This window comes from Syngnathus acus, chromosome 5 (assembly GCF_901709675.1).
Source record: "Syngnathus acus chromosome 5, fSynAcu1.2, whole genome shotgun sequence".
Classification (NCBI taxonomy): Eukaryota; Metazoa; Chordata; class Actinopteri; order Syngnathiformes; family Syngnathidae; genus Syngnathus; species Syngnathus acus.
In genome coordinates, this window is record NC_051091.1 from 2,869,005 (window position 1) to 2,889,740 (window position 20,736).

General features: G+C 43.1%; 1 protein-coding gene across 3 annotated transcripts in view; it reads left to right on the top strand.

The window, feature by feature from the left end:
• Positions 1–20,736, top strand: part of igsf21a (immunoglobin superfamily, member 21a) — a 100,789-nt gene that overhangs the window by 41,763 nt on the left and 38,290 nt on the right. For 2 of the 3 annotated variants that reach the window (XM_037251914.1, XM_037251915.1), the window contains exons 3-4: positions 8,917–9,038; positions 14,148–14,266. In XM_037251914.1, the coding sequence (XP_037107809.1) occupies positions 8,917–9,038; positions 14,148–14,266 (241 nt within the window). Of the gene's footprint in view, positions 1–6,296; positions 7,171–8,916; positions 9,039–14,147; positions 14,267–20,736 lie in introns of those variants that run through there. The other variant, XM_037251916.1, reaches the window with a different exon arrangement.

Below are 20,736 nucleotides of genomic sequence, written 5' to 3' on the forward strand. Positions count from 1 at the left end.
CTCCCCAGTGAATTTAATGCGAGTGCAGAGAGATAGCTTTTCTAATAGATTTTGGTCGGTGTAAAATGAGTCACTGACCTCGAGGTTTGAGACTCTTAACTGCATCAGAGGAGTGGGCCCCAGCGGGGGGGCCAAAGGATATTCATCCAGGACATCACAAAATTGCTCCTCGTGGTCATTAACGCCGAGCGTCTCCGAGGGCTCCAGATTGCATCACTTCACTCGAGTTCCTTTTTTTTTTTTTTTTTTTTTACAAAAACATGGCGAGGGCCCCCAGACATGAGCGCGAGGCTCTGCGCTTTTAATCACTTCAGCTTGTCACTTACTTTCTTATTTTTACGCTGGAGTCAGGACTGAACAAATGGCGCTGCGGGTTCATTGCCCTCCTCATCAGCTCACCACTTTGCACAAGTGCACTTGTTCTGTCAGCCAATGAGCAATTTGGAAGAACGCTAGAGATCACTTAAAGCAGCGGTCAACACTTCATTTCCTGCCCTGATGGCTTTTCACAGCGTAGATTGTACAGTCGAGGAAAACGGGCAAAATCAGCTTGGATCGAAAACTGAGTCGTGGTTTTTGAGTCTGTCACTTTACACAGTTGAAGTATGAAAATCTAATTTATATTTCCTAAAGTTTTTGTAGTCAAAATTCATACACAGTTAAATGTCATATTTATGCAAGCCATTGCATGTATCAACATTTTCCATTTCGGAGAAGCAAATCGAGTCCGATGGTTGTCAAGGCCCCGTCAGTTTCAAAAATTTGCATTTTACAAAATGACCTAGACTCATCACAACCCTCTCCACATTTTCAGGCTTTCAAAACAACAGGTGATGCATGCGAGTAGAAAAAAGAAAAAGCACTAAGTGGTACAAAAAATGGCTTTTCTGCAAAAATATGTTTTTATAGTCCAACAAAGCCATCACAGGAAATGTCAGCCAAGCTTCAGCAGCTCCGGCAACTGTAATTGGTCTGCTGACCTGGACATGATCAGAACCGCCCACATACATGAACAACTATTTGTTCCATAAAATTGTCCTGATTTAGTGGCCAGCAGGACACATTATTTTTTTCCTTGATCAAAACCGCTGTGACTTTACAAAATCTTAAAAGTCAACCAGAATCCTGGAATTGAAAGAGAAGACTCACAACAACCCAAATAACCTTCAGGTCACATAGAAACTACAAATTGTAAATATTGATACAAAGCTGCTCCAAGTTAAGGAACAGCTGAATCTTGCGCTTGATGTATGATAAATGAACGTCGCTTTGAGGCGTCCTAGTTAAGATAAAAGCATTTTGTTTGCGTCTTGATTTAGAGCGGCAGCAACAAGTCTCAAGTCTCGATGTTGCCGGGGAGAAAACGCTGTTTGGTATGGAAGCGACAAGGCTTGCATTGCTCTTATGAAATATAGATATCGTGTCTGGAGATATTTTTATTTCACACGTTACTGCTGTGACTGTTCATTCAGAATCCCAAAGCAGCGCCGCTGTTAGTTTTGGAAGGTGTTTGGTCTCTCGACTTTATCACAGAGCCATAAATTGCTATTTAGATGATAAATGTCAAGTGAGTTTGCTTTCTAGGGGTAGAAGAACAAGCGCTGCTGCATTTCATATTGTTGATGAACTTTTCAGCCGGCTGAAATCTGCAAGATAGTTAATCCAGATGTCGATGACTGCTTTATCTTTGTAAGTCATGTGACACTTGGTTAGCATTTTACTTGTTTTGACAGACAATGGAAGACTAGGTCGGAAAACGCTCATGGTTGACACGTCAGTAAAACCACCATGAGCAAATACACGAGGGCATGTCGTCAAACTTACTCAAAAAGCTGGAGAGGCGATATGAAATCCTCCATTTTTTTTACGAGTGGATAAAAAGGCACTATAAAAGCATATGCTATGCGAATTAGGTCTCCATGATTTGCATTTTGATTTGTGGCATTAGCAGTCATTTACCAACAAAATGGCTTACTCGGGCTTAGCCGTGTTGACAAAGTAACAGTTGAGCGAGCGCCGCTCGTTCTGCACCGTGTACACAAGTCCAAAGCACATTGGAAAAATGCTCCTCACTCCACGGTCTCATAAACCTCATATTGCATGATAGAAATATTCTCCAAATCTGAATGATTGCCAGTAGAGGGACATGGAGAGCAGGATGATTTATTTGTAGTCGGCCCAAAGTGAGAAAAGGTTTGCATCTGCCAGCATGCTCTCGCAAGGAAGTCCCCAATTAAAAACTACATGTTGTAATCTAGCTGGATATAAGCCCGACGTAAGTGTCCTGACGTGCGCAGCCGAGCGGAAAATCACTCGCGGATAGATTTCTGCAGTACCCTTGACCTCGCAAACATATTATGTTCACAAAGTGGCGTCTACTTTGTTACTCTATTATTATTTGAACGTGAGAAGCGACAACACGGATTGAGTGCTCTATTTTTTCCGGATGTGGGTTGCTATTGTACTGTAGTGAATTTTGTGAGTACAGGGAGAAGCGTAAGGTTGAAAGGGCAAGGCTGAAAACAGTGCCCATGCGGCAGAGTTGCAGATCTGGCATCCAAAGCGTCTTGTTTACAGCTCTAATTACACCATTCAAATGGACACATAAAAGGCCCGGCTAGGCGGAAAAGCAGTCACGATTTACAGCGTCAGATAAATCTGTCGCTCGGCTTTCGCAATGCATCCTTCGAAAGCTGCGCGGCTATCTCCGATGCAAGCTGTCGCCTCAGCACTATCGGAGCCGGAATGGCGCCCGAACGTACAGCTCAAATTAATTTTGAGGATAAATAGAGTTGGTTTAGCGGTGGCGCTAGTGATAAACTGATAAAGTGAATTGTAAAGTGGCCGAGATGCGCCGATAGGCTTCTGGCTTGCCGGCATCCCCGGTGACAAGACACAAAGTATGACTGGATCTGTTCATATCACACCTGCTTCAAATTCATTCACTTTCACAACTTTAGGCACATGTAAAAAATACTCACCGTTCAGCTTTCACAAAAGCTCACGCTCAACCGTGAGTGACATTTTAAAATTCAGCATCATGTTTGTTTTTTTGCAGGATTGTGTTGATTCAATTCTCTACATGAATTTCTCATTGCTTGATGCAAAACAAAAATGTAACGTTAGTTGAGAACTCAAGTGCAGGGAAGTATTTAAAGTGAGACACGAATACAGGAGGTTCTCAAACAAAATAGAAATTAAAAAAAAAAGTAATTAAGACTCAGGAAAAAATTGAGCAAAGTCTAACATAATGCAAAAGTAATAAGGAACCAAAAAGCACACACGACACTACAGGGTGGCACTTCAACAGAACTGCAAACATTGGACCGACGGGCAACTCAGTACAAGACAACAAGGAACACCTGCCTAGCCGAGGACTGCATTGACGAGCACAACATATCCAGCAAAAAAAAAAAAAAACGAGATAAAAATGAGATCAAATTTAAATGGGACAACATGTCAGGACAGTTTCTGCAAGGGGAAATGAAATTCGCAGTCCAACGCAAATAAAAGTTGTGTTTCCAGCGTACCGTATTTTCCGCACTATAAGGCGCACCTAAAAACCTCAAAATTTCTCAAAAGCCGACAGTGCGCCTTATAATCAGGTGCGCCTTATATATGGACCAATATTGAGCCACTACAGCAGGCGTGTCCAAAGTCCGGCCCTTATATATGGATAAAGTTTTAAAATAGGCCATTCATTGAAGGTGCGCCTTATAATCCGGTGCGCCTTATATATGGACAAAGTTTTAAAATGGGCCATTCATTGAAGGTGCGCCTTATAATCCGGTGCGCCTTATAGTGCGGAAAATACGGTATGTGTTGACATTGACTGCATTGTAATGCAATGGCACCAAGGAAGACTTTTACATGTGACATTAACAAGTCAAATAAGAGCAATTCATATAAAATGGTTGGTTTCTTAGCTCAGCAGAACGCCGCGCCCGAGTCATCCTCATAACAGTTAATTATGAGAGCCTCCCGCTCCAATTGACATCAAGCATGTCTTATTAAAAATGGAAAAGGGCCCATGCCACATTAAGGAATTGAGAATTTTACTCATGCATGAAATGAGCCCGATGCCGAGTGTCGCGCGGACAGCAAAATGCCAAGACAAAGCAAAACGCAGACTTGTCGTTTCTAACCGGCATAATCGTGTCGCTCAGTCGAGACTTTTTCACACATGGAGTCATCATTTTTTTAGGTGGAAATCATAAACACATTTTGTAATAAGTTTGGATGTACTGAACAAGAAAAAAACTCCATTTCAAGGAGCGACATGCTACCCAAGTTGACCGGTAATTACTCTTATTAAAATGAAACTCCATTTTAATGGATTTGTTCTCCAGAAGTGGGCTATTTCAACTTCATCCCACACAGAGACTTCAATATTTTATTCCCCAAGGGTAAATGAAATTACCCCTGTAGCTTATTGCATTTACCTTTTTTTTTTTTACCTTCAAAGAACTTTTTTCTTTCAGATGATACTTGTCTGAGAATTGTCCCAGTGATGAATATCCCCACAATGGGAACAAAGATGACACTTTATCATAATAAACTCAATTATACAATTTAAAGAAGGAGGGAAAATGGTCTATTTTAGCATGGCGACGCTCTCCCCAGCTGCTTTTGTGATGAATGGCTCAAAGAGCGCTCCTCGCGCATTCGTCAAGCAGCACTTGCAGGTAGCGGCTGCGGGGGAGAAAAAAAATAGGCAGGCTGCAAACATACGCGGACTCGTCTCGCCCGCAAAGGCCCTCGGTGTCTTTTCAGAGCGTCTGCGTTGCACTCCAAATGACCTCATTTGATGTATGAAGGAGAAAATGGCAAATGCTACATTCTCAAAACTGCATTGCTAGCAAAATCAAAATGAAAAACATATACGGTACAGGCAAAACTTTAAATTGGGTGCACTGCGTTTTTAAAGTCCATTAGAAAATATTGGGGGGAGTCAACGCAAACCATTGAAGTGCTATCAATGACCTCAGACACTGCGTTTGTCAATGACATTCTCTTAAGTTCACCAGAACGGCGGCTCGTAAACAGGGCTAATGGAGCTTGAGAAACGTTTTAAAAAGTGCATTCTTAAATCATCTAAATTTAATCACCTTCACATTCTAGTGAGATCCAACCCAAAAGCTGAACAAATTGAAAGCAACATTTGAGCAGTATCGTTTGGCTCTAAACTTTGTCACCAAGCTCCACCCATATTAAAAGCAAATTTTCATCACCTATCACTTGAGGATACCTGCTTGTGATTGGATCTTATTGAGGCAAATTGGGATTTGCACCAAAACCAAAATGTCTGACTTCCTGTCCAATTTTGTACATGGATCCTTTCAAATGTCATGATATTGATGTACCCAATTTTGTGATGATTTGTTAAATTACTTCCCTAGGTATAATAAACACAATGATTCCAATCTTAGGCAATTAATAATTCTCCAATGTTATCAGGATGCAATTCTACAATGGAGCAACCCTGCTACTGCAGCCCATATACCAGACTGATAAATACTTATGATTCAGGAAAAACAAAAAATATGTAAATGCTAATATAATGGCCCCTGGACTGCAGGTGTACCTAATGATGTGGATTGTACGTGCTCTTTATAACAATCAACACGGAGAAGCCGACCTAGTTTGCTGCGCTCTTCACCTCCTTGCAGCTGACGGCCCGTCTCGCTCACAATGACTGCTATAATAAGCACGCCTGCATGTCTCAGATGGCGTTCAATAACTCGCTTGCATAACAGCTAAATGCACGAATGATACCTCCAACACGGCCTCCGTCTTCCCCTCGGTGGCGCACGTAACCCGCGAACGTCATTTGGAAGGTCCGCCCCAACCTTTTTCCTAATATCACGTCGGAAACATTGCAAAAAAAGCTGACGGTAAGTATATGACGCTCAAAAAAATCTGTTTTTCCTATCTGGAGAGGCTAAACTGGGACTGCACCGATTTCTGATGGCCCCCCCACTCGCCAGGTGTGGCCCCATCTCTCCTCGTAATGGGGAAAAAAAAAATCCTTGGTACTACTGGTAATGATAAGGGCACACTAATAAAAGTATTTAAATGAGTTCTTTGTCAGTGATTGATAGACAACCATTTTGAAGTCACAAATCATTATTTGACGAGTGTTCCCATAAGTGGCTTCGACTGGGATTAGTATTTGAAAAGTGGTAGGACAGCTTTTATGTCATAAATCAAAGCACTTTACAATGTTTTTATGATGTGAAATTTTTATGTGATCTATCCAATGTTTTAATAATTTAATCCTACAGGACCCCCAGATCTGCTCTCACTCCCTCACTCCACATCCAGACTTGAAGGTCTAAATGTTATGAAGAATTCCAACCTTTGATTTGTTCTTCTGCGTACGGCAATTATCGCCATTTTACCAAAAGACAATGCCCCCCTTTGCGCCTTGCCACCCTTTACACGCCCCCCCCCCCCCCCTCGCCTGTTTCAAAAAGACCCATAATGTGATAATACCATTAGGCAAATTAGCGTGGATGGGACAAAAAAAAGTAGCAAGCTGCTTCATGACAAAGCTCTGATCATCTCCTTTGTCGCGGCATGTCGCAGGCTGCTAATGAGCGGCTCAATAGGAATAAATCTCATTAAGACTTTTTTGTTTCATAATTATTTTTAAGCGTGAAGCAGCTTCTCATTGGCATTCGCGACCAGATTCAGAGATCACAAAGAAAATCGTGTAAAACCGTGATTCCCTCATGCAAATTCAATGTACACTTAGAGAGTTGCTAATTGTGGGTCTCCTTAGGAATATTTCCGGTTCACTATAATAATAGACTTTTGCTATTTGCGGCATCTAGCAGTGGGTGACTCGACCGTATTAGGCCTCAGTGTGGTCTCGTGGCCCGCGGTGATGATAATGCAAAAATTCAGGTTGAATCTCTCTCAGTGGTCCTGTGGCGAATCGGGCCCGATTTCCTCCAGCGGCTGCCCGTGCCGCTGCTGCGGCTTTAAATAGCGTGTGGCCAGACCGGCAGCTGGAGGAAGCTTTGTGTTAACGTGTGACGTCAAAGCAAAAGCCGCGCCGCTGCGTCTGGAGAGATCTCATGCAGGCCTCCCTCATTCTCAGCCACCTGTGGCAGCCTCCCCTCTCACCCCCGAATGCGTTATCTGCCGCCGTCCAGAACAGAGAAGGTGACTCTTGCGTGTCGGGGAGGCGCCGTGCATTGTGTGCATGCCGTGGCCTAGATTGCAGAGAAGCTTTCCCCTCCTCAACTGATGCTACTTTACGGCAATCAAATGCTATTCTTTGTCGCCGCACGCCCTCCCGATCGAATTTCCGTCCGCCCACGCACATCCCAATCTGGAGCCTCTTTGCAAGCACTCGGAATCGGGGCAGAGGGCATACGCAGATGCTTTGTACATTGACTTATATCAAGGTTTGTGAGGGCTTTGCCTGAAAAAATGAAAAAAAAATATTAGCACTACTGCCACCTATGGAGTTGATGAGCAATTACAGCCCCCCCCCCCCAAAAGAAAACAGTTATGTATTTATATTTCATAAAGCAGTGCTAGTATGCGTTGTATTTGGGGATGCTGGAATGGATTATCAGCATTTTAATTAATATTGATTAACATTGCTTTGTTATGAGTTAAGGTAGCACTGTATTTGGCCTCAGGATAGGAAGAAGCAATTTCATGAGGGCCACTACTTCCTTGTTGTTGACATCAAAAACGACCTTGTGTAGCCGTTACAATTGTCATTGCAAAATATTCAAGGACGACGCAAGTTCATGTGAACTATTTTTAGTCTGCGACTCAGCTTCCGTGCTCAGCGTCGCTCTGCTATAACGATTCCTCTGAAGATGTATAAAGATTGCATGATTTAACCGTGGTGCAATCAGGCGATGATATTGGTAATGGCCTACTTTGGTTAACATATGAGCTTCTGAACATATGAAATGTGATTGGCCGTGGACCCACTTCTCCCCTTTTGTGCCCAGTTCGGAGCCACCATTATTGTTACCTTCACTTAGCGCCCGCTTCTATTTCTGACACTGGCAAAATGTCACTCTGTGCCATTTTGCACCGGTGCCATTTGACAGCTCGCTCATTCGCTCGCTCTGGTGAACGAGCGTTCGCAGACAGTGTCGGGAAAGGCTGAACGCCATTGGCCGCTTTGGCTCGCCTGCTGTCAAACTGAACACGTGCATGCACGTCCGTTCAAATAAATGTGATTTCTCCGGAGGCAAGCGGTTCTCTGTAAAACATTTGGTTGCTCTTGGAAATATGATTTGTCTTTGTGCGTACACTATAACGGCTAATCAAGACATTGTTTAACCGAGAAAATGTGATGTGAAGGATACCTTCTAAACTAGAAAAAGGCAAAGAGGGCTTGCTTCCAGGCCCACCAAACAATTTTCTTCTTCAAAGCGGCATTAGGCGGCTCCATTAAAATCCTGTCAGCCCTTTTTTTCCTTTTATGGCAGCTTGAAGCTTTCGCGGAAAAGAAGAAATCACTGTCATTCACATGCTAAGTGACCTTAGCAATCCTGTGGATGTTAGTGGAATGAAAAGAAAAAAAAAAGGATGAGAGCCGCCTTTTGAATATCTTCCTCGGAAAGCCATTATTAGTGCAGAATGCAACTCTCAATGCCAATCGTGTCTGCAAGTTCAACCATGTATACACTGGAGAGACTCCCGGATGCCATCCAATAAGCAGATGTTGGATGGGCCGGCGTTGCTCCGATCTCTACGGACTTATCATTCCAGAACATTAATCAATGAGGCAATTACACATATCTCTTCCACTGTGGGCCCCGTGGACAACAGGTTGTGTGCTGGCAAAGCTCAAGGTGCAAAAAGGTTGGCCCCGCCCCATCCATCAGCAGATGAATCACGAGTGTCCTGTCCTTTCTCCCCTTTTTTCTCGCTTCACAGGTCACGGACGGAGGCACCATAAAGCAGAAAATCTTCACCTACGACGCCATGTTTAACACCAACTACTCTCACATGGAGGACTACCGCAGGCGCGAGGACCTCGTCTACCAGTCCACCGTCCGGTAAGCCTCATTTCAACAGTAGAACTTACCCTCCAATATCTAGCTCGACGGGTTTTCTGCACAGAAATACGATACCCCATTAAAAGGTGGACTTCAAAAACCACCAGCAGCAAAATAATAAATGTACATATACCATACGGATACGCTCCATGTAAAGACGAACACTGGTGGATTTTGTTGGATCCACATTTAATGACACAAATGGCCCTTTTGGAATCTTTTTCAGTGAGATGCACTCGTATAACTTCAACTTTGTGTGCATTCAGCCCACTTGCACTGTCTGCTAAGAGCATACTGTCGACTCCAGTGTATACATTTGCATAAAAATAGTGAGAATGAGGCATATAGAAAGGCATTTCACGTCACGACTCGGTCAGGACTGATATTCTTGCCGACCTGAGGCTGAAATTCCATCAGTAATGAGGACATTGTGCTTAGGTAAACACTAATTACAGACTCTGTTGAAGATAGAGGCTTCAACCTTCAGGAGTTAGCAAAACATCTGGCCCCGGTGTTCTCTTAGTGGTACTTAAATCCCTGTTAAGGTCCGCACTGCATACTCATGAACACGTTTCTATGCGAGTGAGTTGGAGTTAGACAAAGAGAAAGTGGGTGTCATCTCCTTGGAAACATGTTGTACACTGATTTCAGGGTTGTCTTGGGTCTCAAAGCAATGCCCGACATCTGCTTGAATGTCTACTCGTTTTGAGATCCTGCTGCTTTGGTCCACCACACGTTCAACAAGTAGAGGAAAAATGTCAAACATGGCTGCAATCTAATCTGGTTTTCTGTTCTAACAACACCCCTCGTCATTATGTTTCATCTTTAATGGTGATTGTGTTTACGTCTCTCGAGTGTGTTTTCTGGCAGTGTATTCACAATCTTGTTTGGTGCAGTTGCCCAAGTGAGGATGATTTATCTGGACAAGCCTACTCTCGCTTTGCATGATTACAATGAAAACGCACACAGAGTGAAAAGAAGTTGGATTTAAAAAAAAAAAACATGCAGATAGCAACCAGGCTGCACTGACATTTTCATTTTCACATTTTAGGCAGCGCATTTTGCCTGTGCGGTCAGTTCAGGAAATTGATTTTGCAACTGTCAGCCATTCCACGCAATCTTTCAAAGCTACTGTGGACGTTTTTCTCTCTCTGTTCACGTGCCGGCGTCTAGATTAGTTATTGGAAAGATAACAGCGCTTGCGTAGCGCTGATGACACTCAAGGTTTTGAGGACCTCTTGTGCTTAATCTCAGATTAGGACACAGGAACTATGCGTGGCTCATATAAAATCACAGTGCGAGTTTTTACGCCCACAAGAAACAATTTCAAAACGGCTCACTGCACTTTGCTTATGTATTCAATGCAGGTGTTCACTCTTTATGACTCAATTATGAAATTCAACAAATTGTAGCCAACCAGGAAATTTTACATGTCATTTGGCAATTGAATTATGCACACTTTCATTTCGAACGGGAAATGAACAAGAATGCAAATTGAAAAATGGCTGTTGTCAACAGACCAGTCAAAAGCCTGAATTGTCAACCCCTGTGATTCCGATTGCTCCCCTGACGAAAAGGTTTTCCTTTATCTCCACGCTCATTGCTGTTGTGTCTACATGTGTCTGAGCGGCGGGATTGAATTAAGATTTACAAGGCAAAGGAATCACTGGAATGGTGGTATTAATGATTCCCCCACTCCATCCAACAACTTCTCTATTTTATCACCAAGCACATTCCCCTGCATTCGTGCAGGAATTGAAGCTCTGAATGCACCGCTTAGGCTAGCAAACAACAGAGCCGAAGCTTTGTGGCGAAGGAACAGAGGGACGAGCCACATCAGCGCTTCGTCTAATCTAAACCAAACCAATCGCTCACTTCCCTCAGCGATCGCTTTCATTATCCTCACCGGTTTTGTTTTGCGTTCTTCCCTCTGGGAGACACACCTGCTGTTTACGCCCCTCTCGATGCATGTTGGAGCTAACCTGCATCGGCTGCTTTTCCATCCATGAAGCTTAAGGCCAGAAAAAATATCTGACACCGTGCTTGTTATTTTGATGGAGGGATTGAGTGAAGGAGCCGCTCTTTTTCATGCTCCATTTAGTCAGTCCCATATGCTTGCATTAGCGGGCGGCCGAGGAACTCGTGCGGACAGGCCTCCTAAATAGAAAATAGCTTTCCAATACAACCCCTGGGGAAAATCGATCCCCCTCTGCAGTGTTCTGTGCACGGTTCACCCAGAAAGGATTTTTTTTTTATTCAATCCCTTTTCACACCTCGACAAACCAAAATATTAGCACACTGACGTGTTGAATTTGTTCTGTCTCTAGGTTATCTTATCCTCGATTACATCGTGATTATTGGGTTGATCATGTGTGGAAGCACTTGTGGCTAAAGCCAAACTTTGGGGGAGTTTTTATGATCTGGATTCCCCACCTGGAATCAAACGGAATCAAAACCATCAATCACAGATCATGACAGCAACAACATGGCTTGAGTATTTTTGGAACGCGCTCTCCTGTCATGTACATTAAATATATTCACCATTAAGAAGAGTTGAATGACGTCATGGCTTGGGCAGCACTTTACCGCACAGCTGCAACCTTTTTTGATTGTGTTTATTACGATTTTGAGGTTGGTCATCTTCATAGCCCAAAAACTGCGTGTCACGTGATTGCAGCAGTCAGTGAGTCATGGGTTCAGGTTAGGAGACTTTTGTAGCTGCCTCTGAGTTGAGCAAGTCCGGTCCTCGGGAGCAGCTGTCCTCCCTATTTTAGAAGTGGCCCTCCTCAACACAGCTCATCAACAAGATTGGTAGAAGTTTGCTAACAACCCCGATCATTTGAATCAGGTACGTTGAGGGAACGAGCAGAAGTTTCTTAAACACGTCCCACAGCGATGCCCGAGGACCCGACTTGAGGGTTGACGGTTAGGGCTTTGAGTTAATCTCTTGAAACCCTTGCCCTAACTTTTAACTCAAGGAATGTGCTGACACTGACATTTAAGCTCAGTTAAATCCATTCATCCATTAACCAATAAAGAAGAGTCTCGCCAGTCATCTAACACATGCAATATCTGGCATCATAACTCGTGAAGAAAACTCAATAAAATTGTACAATATTTATCAAGGTCCTGATTCTCACCGGCAAATTCATAGAGTGCACCGATCAGTCTGTCTGAACTCGGAGTGCCCTTTGCGGTCTCCTTGCCGTTCGTCTGGCACCTCCTCACCTTGATTTTGTCCATCTCTTCTTTCTTGTCTCAGTTTGAATCTATGAATGCGGCAGTCATGCAGGACCGTGGATTCCAGATCAGGCTTTGTGTGTAAAAACAAAGCAACGGGCTACATCAGCGTTTACTTGGATGTAGCCAGCCAAGACAAAGCCAATTAGCTCCCCTCCGGAGAGACTCACAGTGCTAGGCTCATCATTTTATACGATGGCGAGAGCGAGGAAAAAAGAGACTATTTTATACTTATCCCTCGAGGAAGAGGTTGATACAATCTCACTTCATGTCTTGCGGTGCTCACTCTTTGGAATATAGCTACTTTAGTTTTTCAAACATTTGTTCATCATTTCAATAAGTATTTGCTTTTAGCGAGTCTTATCTCATCTATGATGCTTTGTGTTGTCTTAGCATAGACGGATGGAGGTATCGGTGGGTTCATTGAAAAATTTGGAAGGACGGGAATTTGCTTGAGAGGTTGAGACAGACCTGTTTTTAACTGATGTGGCCTCTATAAGTCTGTTGGGTCTTAACAGATCATATCAAATAGCGTATCTTAAGAAGGAACGTATGATCCAAAGGAATGCAAGAACAAACGAGAAACAAAATTGAAATACTATCAGTGTGTAAAAGGTTACCGAGTCGTTTTCCAAGTATTAGCAACTCAAGCAACAGGATCATTCAAAATTGGAGTGAACTGGGAGCAGTTTTGGACTCTCCCATTTGGGTTTCTCATCAGGATTGAGCCGATTGTGCAAAACCATCAGAACTTTCCTTCCGGCTGCCCATTCCTACACTTTTACTCTACGTATTCTGTTCAGCGTTGTGATGACGCCGGAACAACTAATCCCAGCTGTCTTTGAGCGAGTAGCGCTCAAATTCGACTAAGTGTAATTGATTCACTCCTGATGATTGCCGTCCGTGGATGAATGAGAAGCAGCGGCATGAAGGTCATACATTTTGATAGCAGACAGCAGATGTTGCTGAGGGACGTCTGGATTTTGGTACAAGTTTGGAATGAGACTGCTTGGAATTCATTCGATGTCTTCTTTGACTCTGATGTGCTATATTCATTACCGCTACTGCTATTGCACCGAGGCAGCCTAATTAGCATTTCTAGCCCTTGGTAAGATGTTGAGGAAGCGGACAATGCATCCTAACAGTGACAAGGACTGCGTCAGGGGAGTCCTTCTGCCGGTAAATACACGCATTCCGTTGCAAACAAACCAGAACGAGTATTGTTTCCAGTCGTTCTGTCCTTGAACAACCGCGGGTGAGTCACCACAGTACTGAAAGCTATGGTGGACCAGCAGCAGCTGCGGCAACAAGGCCGAGATAACATCGAGTCACTGCGGATGACCTTGTCGTTATTACTAAATATTTATGTCCTGTGCGGGAGCTCAGAGACAGTGTCCTGTTCCATTTTGGAATAACTAAGATGAAGACACGCTGTATCTGTTGTCAATGCTGATTATTAAACATATTTATCCGTGTGTCCCTCAAAACAGCCCAGTACTCCTGAGACTACATTCATTCCAACGTTCACTTTTTGCAAACAAACAAAATAGCTGAAAGCAAAAGCTGGTTTCATTACAAAGTGCAGATAAGCTTGGAAAAAGCTAGGCTGGAAAATGTGAAATTTCGGGTGGCCATTCGGTGTAATAAGGCTTGTCATGGTTTTGTGGACTCCATGACAATTCTTGATCAGGGAATTATTGAGGAGGAATTGACATGCTCTCCTTGTGCTTGGGTTTTTTTTCTTCCAGATATTCCAGCATCCTCCCCTACTCCAAGATCAAACATGTTTGTGAATTGTCTAACTGGATTAATATGAATGGAGTTGTTTGGAAAACCAAAGACTGGCTTTAACTCACGATGTTTTCCCAGGCTCCCGGAGGTTCGCATCTTGGACAACGGACCGTACGAATGCCATGTGGGCATCTACGACCGGGCAACTAGGGAGAAGGTCGTGCTGGCATCAGGGAATGTTTTCCTCACCGTCATGTGTGAGTACTACTCTTTGTTGTCCTCTTACATCCTTTTATTCTTGGTTCACAATTGGTGATTTCCCCAATATAGCCCCCCCTCCCCAGATCTTATTCTCAAGATGATTGGACAAGCCAAGACAAGCTTGCTGGCCATCTTTTAAATGTCGGGACTATATCTGATGTCAGTTTTACGTGCCCAGATGAGAGCTGAGCTACTTACGCGAATACTAGCTTGAGCATATGCCTACCGGACTCAAGTTAGATCCCAGCACTTGTCAAAGTGGTAAGTGGTGGCCAAGGGTCTCCTTCTGATACCTGCGTCGGACGCAAAGGAATTAGTGATGCGGTCGCTTGGACAACTGAAGCGTCCCCCGACTTTTCTTTAAATTAGCTCTCTCCTTGAGACGAAGACAAATGGCCTCTGGCATGGTGGCTAATTGCCGTCTAAACTGAAACAGAATTATTCATAACCTATTAGTGTGTCAAGTTCAATAGGAAGTAAAAGAGCGGAGGAGGCAAGCAAGAAACCAGAAAGAGCCAGGCGGAGGGAAAGGAAAAAAGTTTAATTAATAGCAAGCAATACACAGAGAGTATTTTAATTTTTAAGGGGATTCATAAATAAGAGTTATCATTATAATGAATGCCCCTGCCAAGACATGCAGTCATCCAATTTGAAAAGGCTCAACCCTGAACTGTTTCCACCTTCTCCTGCCGCCCTTCATTGCCCGCAAAGTTGGAAAAGACCTTGCTTCGCTTCTCCACTGTTGACTCCACTAACAACTCATTCACATTAAATGAAATCAAATAAGTCACCTCGCTATCGTGCACAATTGCACCTTCAGCCATAACAATGATTCCCCCAATGCAATAATGTATAGACCTTAAAATGTAAAGTAATTAAGATTATATTGGATTTTTTAAAAGCACAGTAATATCCCCAGACAGTTCCAGCGACATAATTATGAACATCATTTTTCCACAATGCGCTGTACGCCCATAAGTACCGCCAGCTATTACTCGCTTTTGCGGCGCATGAATATAAATGAAGCGCAGCAAAGCATTTATTTTCAAGTTCCACAAGCGTTCATTCTTACCAAACACAAGCAAGTGGTGACCTAGCAAAGCAAGTTCATCTACCTTTATTTTATTATGACAACAATCAAACTTGACAGCATTGATAGCATGATTTTTTTTCTCTCTCCTGATTCCTACGATCATATTTCATCAACGCCAACATCCGAACCCTGGCGGGCGCCAAACGAGATCGCTCGGAGAGCAGATTCTTAGTTTGCATGCAAATGAAGTCACTCGGTGAAATATAGTTCCATCTGTGAGCGCAATGTGAAAAGTATTGGCATATTTTTAAATAGGTGGAAAAGATGAACTGCACTCTGTTTACAAAGTATCAAGTATAAAGTGGTTCGGTAGTCACTGATAGCTTTTATTTGGTTTTCGCTGAAAACACTGTTTCCTTGTGGGTTAGACGCCAGAATTCTTCAAGTCAAGTCAAGTCAAGTTTATTTGTATAGCCCTAAATCACAAGCAGTCTCAAAGGGCTTCACATAGACAAAAATTGACAATTATTCTCAAAGCATCCTTGTATGGCGTAATGAGAGCCTTGCAGGAGTATTGTGAACTGTGACATACTGAGGTCAGGCTTTCATTCCGATGGTCTCTTCGTACTGATGTGCAAATAGAATCTGTATTCCCGTTAGTCGAGCTTATCGAGTGGCATTGCAAGATTTGGCCACAGAGAGTCGGTAGCATTATGCACCCAGGTTATCTTGACGCCGGACTAATACATATTGAGAACTTAAAAATGGGCTTTGAAAAAGAAAGCACTCAAATTTGAATTACCACCATGCATGTACCATTTCACACCAAGTAATCGTGTTGAACTTTTCACTCGACTCAAGTGTATGTCAATGAACAATGCCACGGTCTTAAGTGTATGTTTGCCTTTCTCAACGTATGTAGCCACGCTTGTCTGTGGCGCCTTTAATTTCGGCGGGATTGACGTCTCAAAAGGACATTATGGTGGCATTTCAGTATATTGTGATTCAATTACGTCGGGGTGAGAGTTCTGACCCGTCACCAATCACCTCAAATAGATATTTCATCGTGCAGACAGAGACATATCCATCTTTATGAAGCTAAGGTCATAATTTCAGGCTTTGCAGCTGAGAGGAATCAATATGTCTTTTGCCAGTGTTGAAGATTGGGTCATTATTTGTTATTACCCAAAGTGATTCCTATGCTACATTGCAAAACTGACAAGGAATGGTCATTTGTCTCCCCGTTCTCCAGTTTGACCTTGAGAACCCCGTTGTCTGCTGACCGCCCTTTTTTTTTTAAACATAATCTTTTCACAACACAGAGAAGATAATACTTTGGTATTTATAAGCAGACGGGGAGGAGTGCTACGATGTGGAGAGGCTAATTACCTGCTCATCGCATAAAAGTGGGATTTGCTTGAATAATTGATGCCCAACTTTAATCAAGAGCTGTGAATATTTCTCCACTTGTCTATAAATCGCCAAGATTAATGGCGTCAGGGTTAGCTCGTATGCAGACGAGGCTGCGTACGGGTCTTGATGGATTGCCAGGGAAAGAACGTGAGGAGAACATGTCGGCCGCCGTCGACCCAACGACGGTGGCCTGATTTTTTTCGTTCAGTCGAGCTCCTTGCTCAAGGCTTTCTGATTTGTGTAACTTTGTCACTTAGTCGGTTTCTTACCTTTTTGTTAATGTCTCAAAGTGTGCCAGCAGGATTCAAGTGCTCTGTTTACTTCGTACGGCTCATGCGGAAGGCAACGACGTGACAGTAAGCGTCAAGATGATGCAGCTACAAGCGATGTGCCCTAATTTTATTGTTCGCTTGTCCTCCGGCATCAATTCATCTCCATACGATCAACAAGCCCCCCCCCCACTCATTTTTGGGGTGGTGGGTTAAAAGAAGAAACATACGCCAGTGTGTTTCATTACAGCTCTAGACATTCAGTTTAAATGACTGGGTAAAGTGACAGCGCCAATATAACTGCTGCCTCAGAGCCCCGTGGGGGGCACAAGCAAGAATGAGCAGATGAATTATTAAATGTTTGTCTTTGAGCTAAACCCTGGGGTGATGAGTGAAGCAGAAAATAAACAGTTCACAAGCTTCCTGAAGGATTTTCTCATCCGACACTGAAGTCTGGGCTTGCTTGGCTGTGGTTAAGACTTTGCAGACTTCAACTGATATTTATTATTCAACAAAAACAAGAAGTGAAGGCTTAATCAGCGCAACCTCTTTGTGTCGTTTTGTCAAAACTGACCTCGAGTCATTTGGAAACGTTTGTCGCCATCAGCGAGGCAACGATGTGTACCGCCGTGGCGACTGCCTTTTTAGTCACTGCTTGTATAGCAAAGAGGAAACAGGCGGCGGATGCTTACATCATCTGCTCCTCAGTTTCTAATCTGTTGCTTTTTTTGAGGGGGGGGGCTGAGCACAGCACTTGCAGAGAGGTGCATTTTAGACAAAATTAGGTCTTGAAAATTCCCATACCAAAATGGGCAAAACCAGAAAAAGTGCTCACTGACACCATTTGATGGGGGTATATATTTTGATACAAATTATGCTATCAACTTTTGGCATGTCTGAGTGCACGAGGCTTCTTCTAAAGTGGTATTAATTGCATCAAGTCTTGACACGCCAGTGTTGGATGCCGTGTCTTGATTTTAAACGTTTGAACTGGAAATTGAAATGTTCAGGGCCGTGGAATCTGTCCGACTGAATTTCTGGTTCCAGGACATGACTAACTTCTAATTTGTTGGAATGTCGGAGCAACTCTCCACATGACTAAAATTATGGCAACAAAATGAATTTGGTGCAGGCTTAAATGGGAAACATTTTAATTGTCGTGACAGCTACAACAAAGAGTTGAGTGACTAATTTAGTGTGGTGAACGCAGCACACTTTACCTGCCAGTCAAGTGTAAAAAAAAATTATGAAAAGAAATGCTCCCAATGAAAGCATCATAACAGATGAAATTGGATCGCATAAAGACCTGATGGCAAAGTAATCGCTGCCCCGGAGGAGAGTCACTTCACATTTTCAGTTCATCAAACATGGCTAATTTTGCCGTCTTACCGTGTCATCTCTTCCTGACTCTGCTGGCCTCTCATTTGAAACCACAACCTGCTGCTCCTGTCACTCGCTGGCGTTTATCTTGAAGAGTTTGGAAGAGTGAGTGTGAGCGGTTGCAGCAGACAAACTGCATTGAGCGCTTGTGACATTGAGAGATATTTATTAAACACCTGTAGGGCGGCGCAGCGGCGGCCGTCTGACGCGTTAATCATCTGGTGCCTTTCCTTGGCCTCAAGAGTGAGACAAATTTCAAAATTCCTGTCCTTAGTGTTTTGCCAAACTACACTGATACAATGAAGTCATGCTAACAAGATCGATGCACAAGTGACCGTGAAGTGATACGTCATTCAAATCTTTTAAAACTGCAAACTCTCTTTTAGCATATGAATCCTATTGGGACTCTTTTTCTTGGGCACAGTGTATGCTACTTTTCCAGATCCAAAACAGGCCAAAACATTTCAGCTTGCCTGCCGGCGTCTGGTTGTATTTCTCAGACAGTGACAATTGCTTTGAACACAGTGGCATGGGACAATTGAGATGTCACGATTCCCTCTTCCATATAGAAAGAACTTTTCCTGGCTCTGATACGTCCGCCAATTGCCTGTCGGACGGTCCCTCATCCTCCCTTTTCACACAGAACAAGTGACATGGAAAAGTCGGGTGGGGGAAAGGAATGACCAAGGTTGCTTTTCGTGCAAAGTTGTTGGGCCTACTGTGAGCAAATCAGCACAATTTTGGACAAAGAAACAGAGTTAAAAATATAAAAGAATACACCTTCAAAGTGTTCCCAGAGTCTTTTAGCGCAGCACTTTAGAATAACCTTGTTTCGTCTTTCATGATTCCTTTCATGGCTCCCTCGCTCATCCTGAGACGTGGATGTCTGATATGGAGCACAACTACTCCCCTGATGTCTCCTTTTTTGTTCTCTGCACACTGTGAAGTGGAAGCTTGGTTTCTCGACCCCCCCCCCCCCCCTTTCGGATGTCTTCACTCGCTCCCCCTACCAGGTCCCTCCTCTCCATCAAGGGAGCCCACAGAGGAGAAGCAGATTAAAGTCCCTCGACCATTTACCTCACTATCACCTTCGCTTGATACCTCGTCTTTTTGCCGTGCCGAGCGATAGCCGTAAAAATAGTCTGGCTTTCACAAGTTTGACAAAACTTATCAGACGGTCTTATCATATTGCTCTTGTGACAGGGAATAGCTTCATCATCTTGAAGAGTGGATTTTTTAATATATATTTTTTCTAAATTTAATTAAACTTTCAAGAGACTAACTCAAGGGCATCTGTGACGTGAAGAATGTCAGCTAAAAAGTGCGGCAAAGGATGAAAGAAGGCCCGTGCAACTCGCCCAGGCTTTAATAGCATTTCCACGGGATGATTTGATATATTTTTATCTGTTCCCGCTGTCAGTTGGAACTTTTTTTTTTTTAATTATAACAAAATATGATATGAAATCACCTGTCTGCTGTTTATAGCCAGCTGTGTGATGAATTTCCAGCTGCTCACGGTCAATATCTTTTCGCGGTGCTTGCTTATCAGTACTTTTGATTCTCTCTTCCATTGAAGCAGAGAGCTTTTATTAATACAGCAACACATGAACAAAAATGTGAAACGGTACTATTATATTGGGATATATTGTTCTGGTTGAGGTCAGTCAGTGATTCTTTTCTGTGTACTTCAGGTCAATGTGACTTGTTGGACTTGATTATCATCAGTGTTGATGTCTATAGAGAAGTATTTTTTTCCTTGTTATTATTTTCACAAGGATTAGATATAGTCTAGTCATCTCCCAGATGGGGGCACATAAATGTCACTTTGCTTTAGCCTCCCACCACACTTGAGGTGTGAAAAATGTCAGACATTTCCAAAAGAGTTTATGTCACTGCGGTCTTAGCTCTTTGAGATTTGACACTAATCTTTGATGCTCAAAAGGATTTGGAGACATTCGGAAAACAAAAACAAAAAACGAATAAATTAATTAAAAAACTGCCCTTCAACAAAGAAAAAGAACCTTTTAAAAAAATCCAATCAATTATGACCGCATGTAGATATTTCTCGCAGTGGTGGGCCGTCAGGGCCTCCAAGGCCTTCTCTGCTGGCCTAAAAATATCTGAGTCACAGACTGATGTTATTTATATTTTTGACCATGAATACGTATTAAAGAATTCCAAATGGTCTGTCCGCTTCCTTTCATTGCTAGGCCCCTGGTTGCGCTGCTTCCAGACGTGCATTTTCATATTTAAGCATTTAACCAATCACATTTCAGCCACTATTTGTTGCCAGGGTCAAAGAAATCTGCCACAATCAGTTCTGCAGGATTTGTAGCATAAAATAAATGTCGATCAAACTATTGCTTCAACC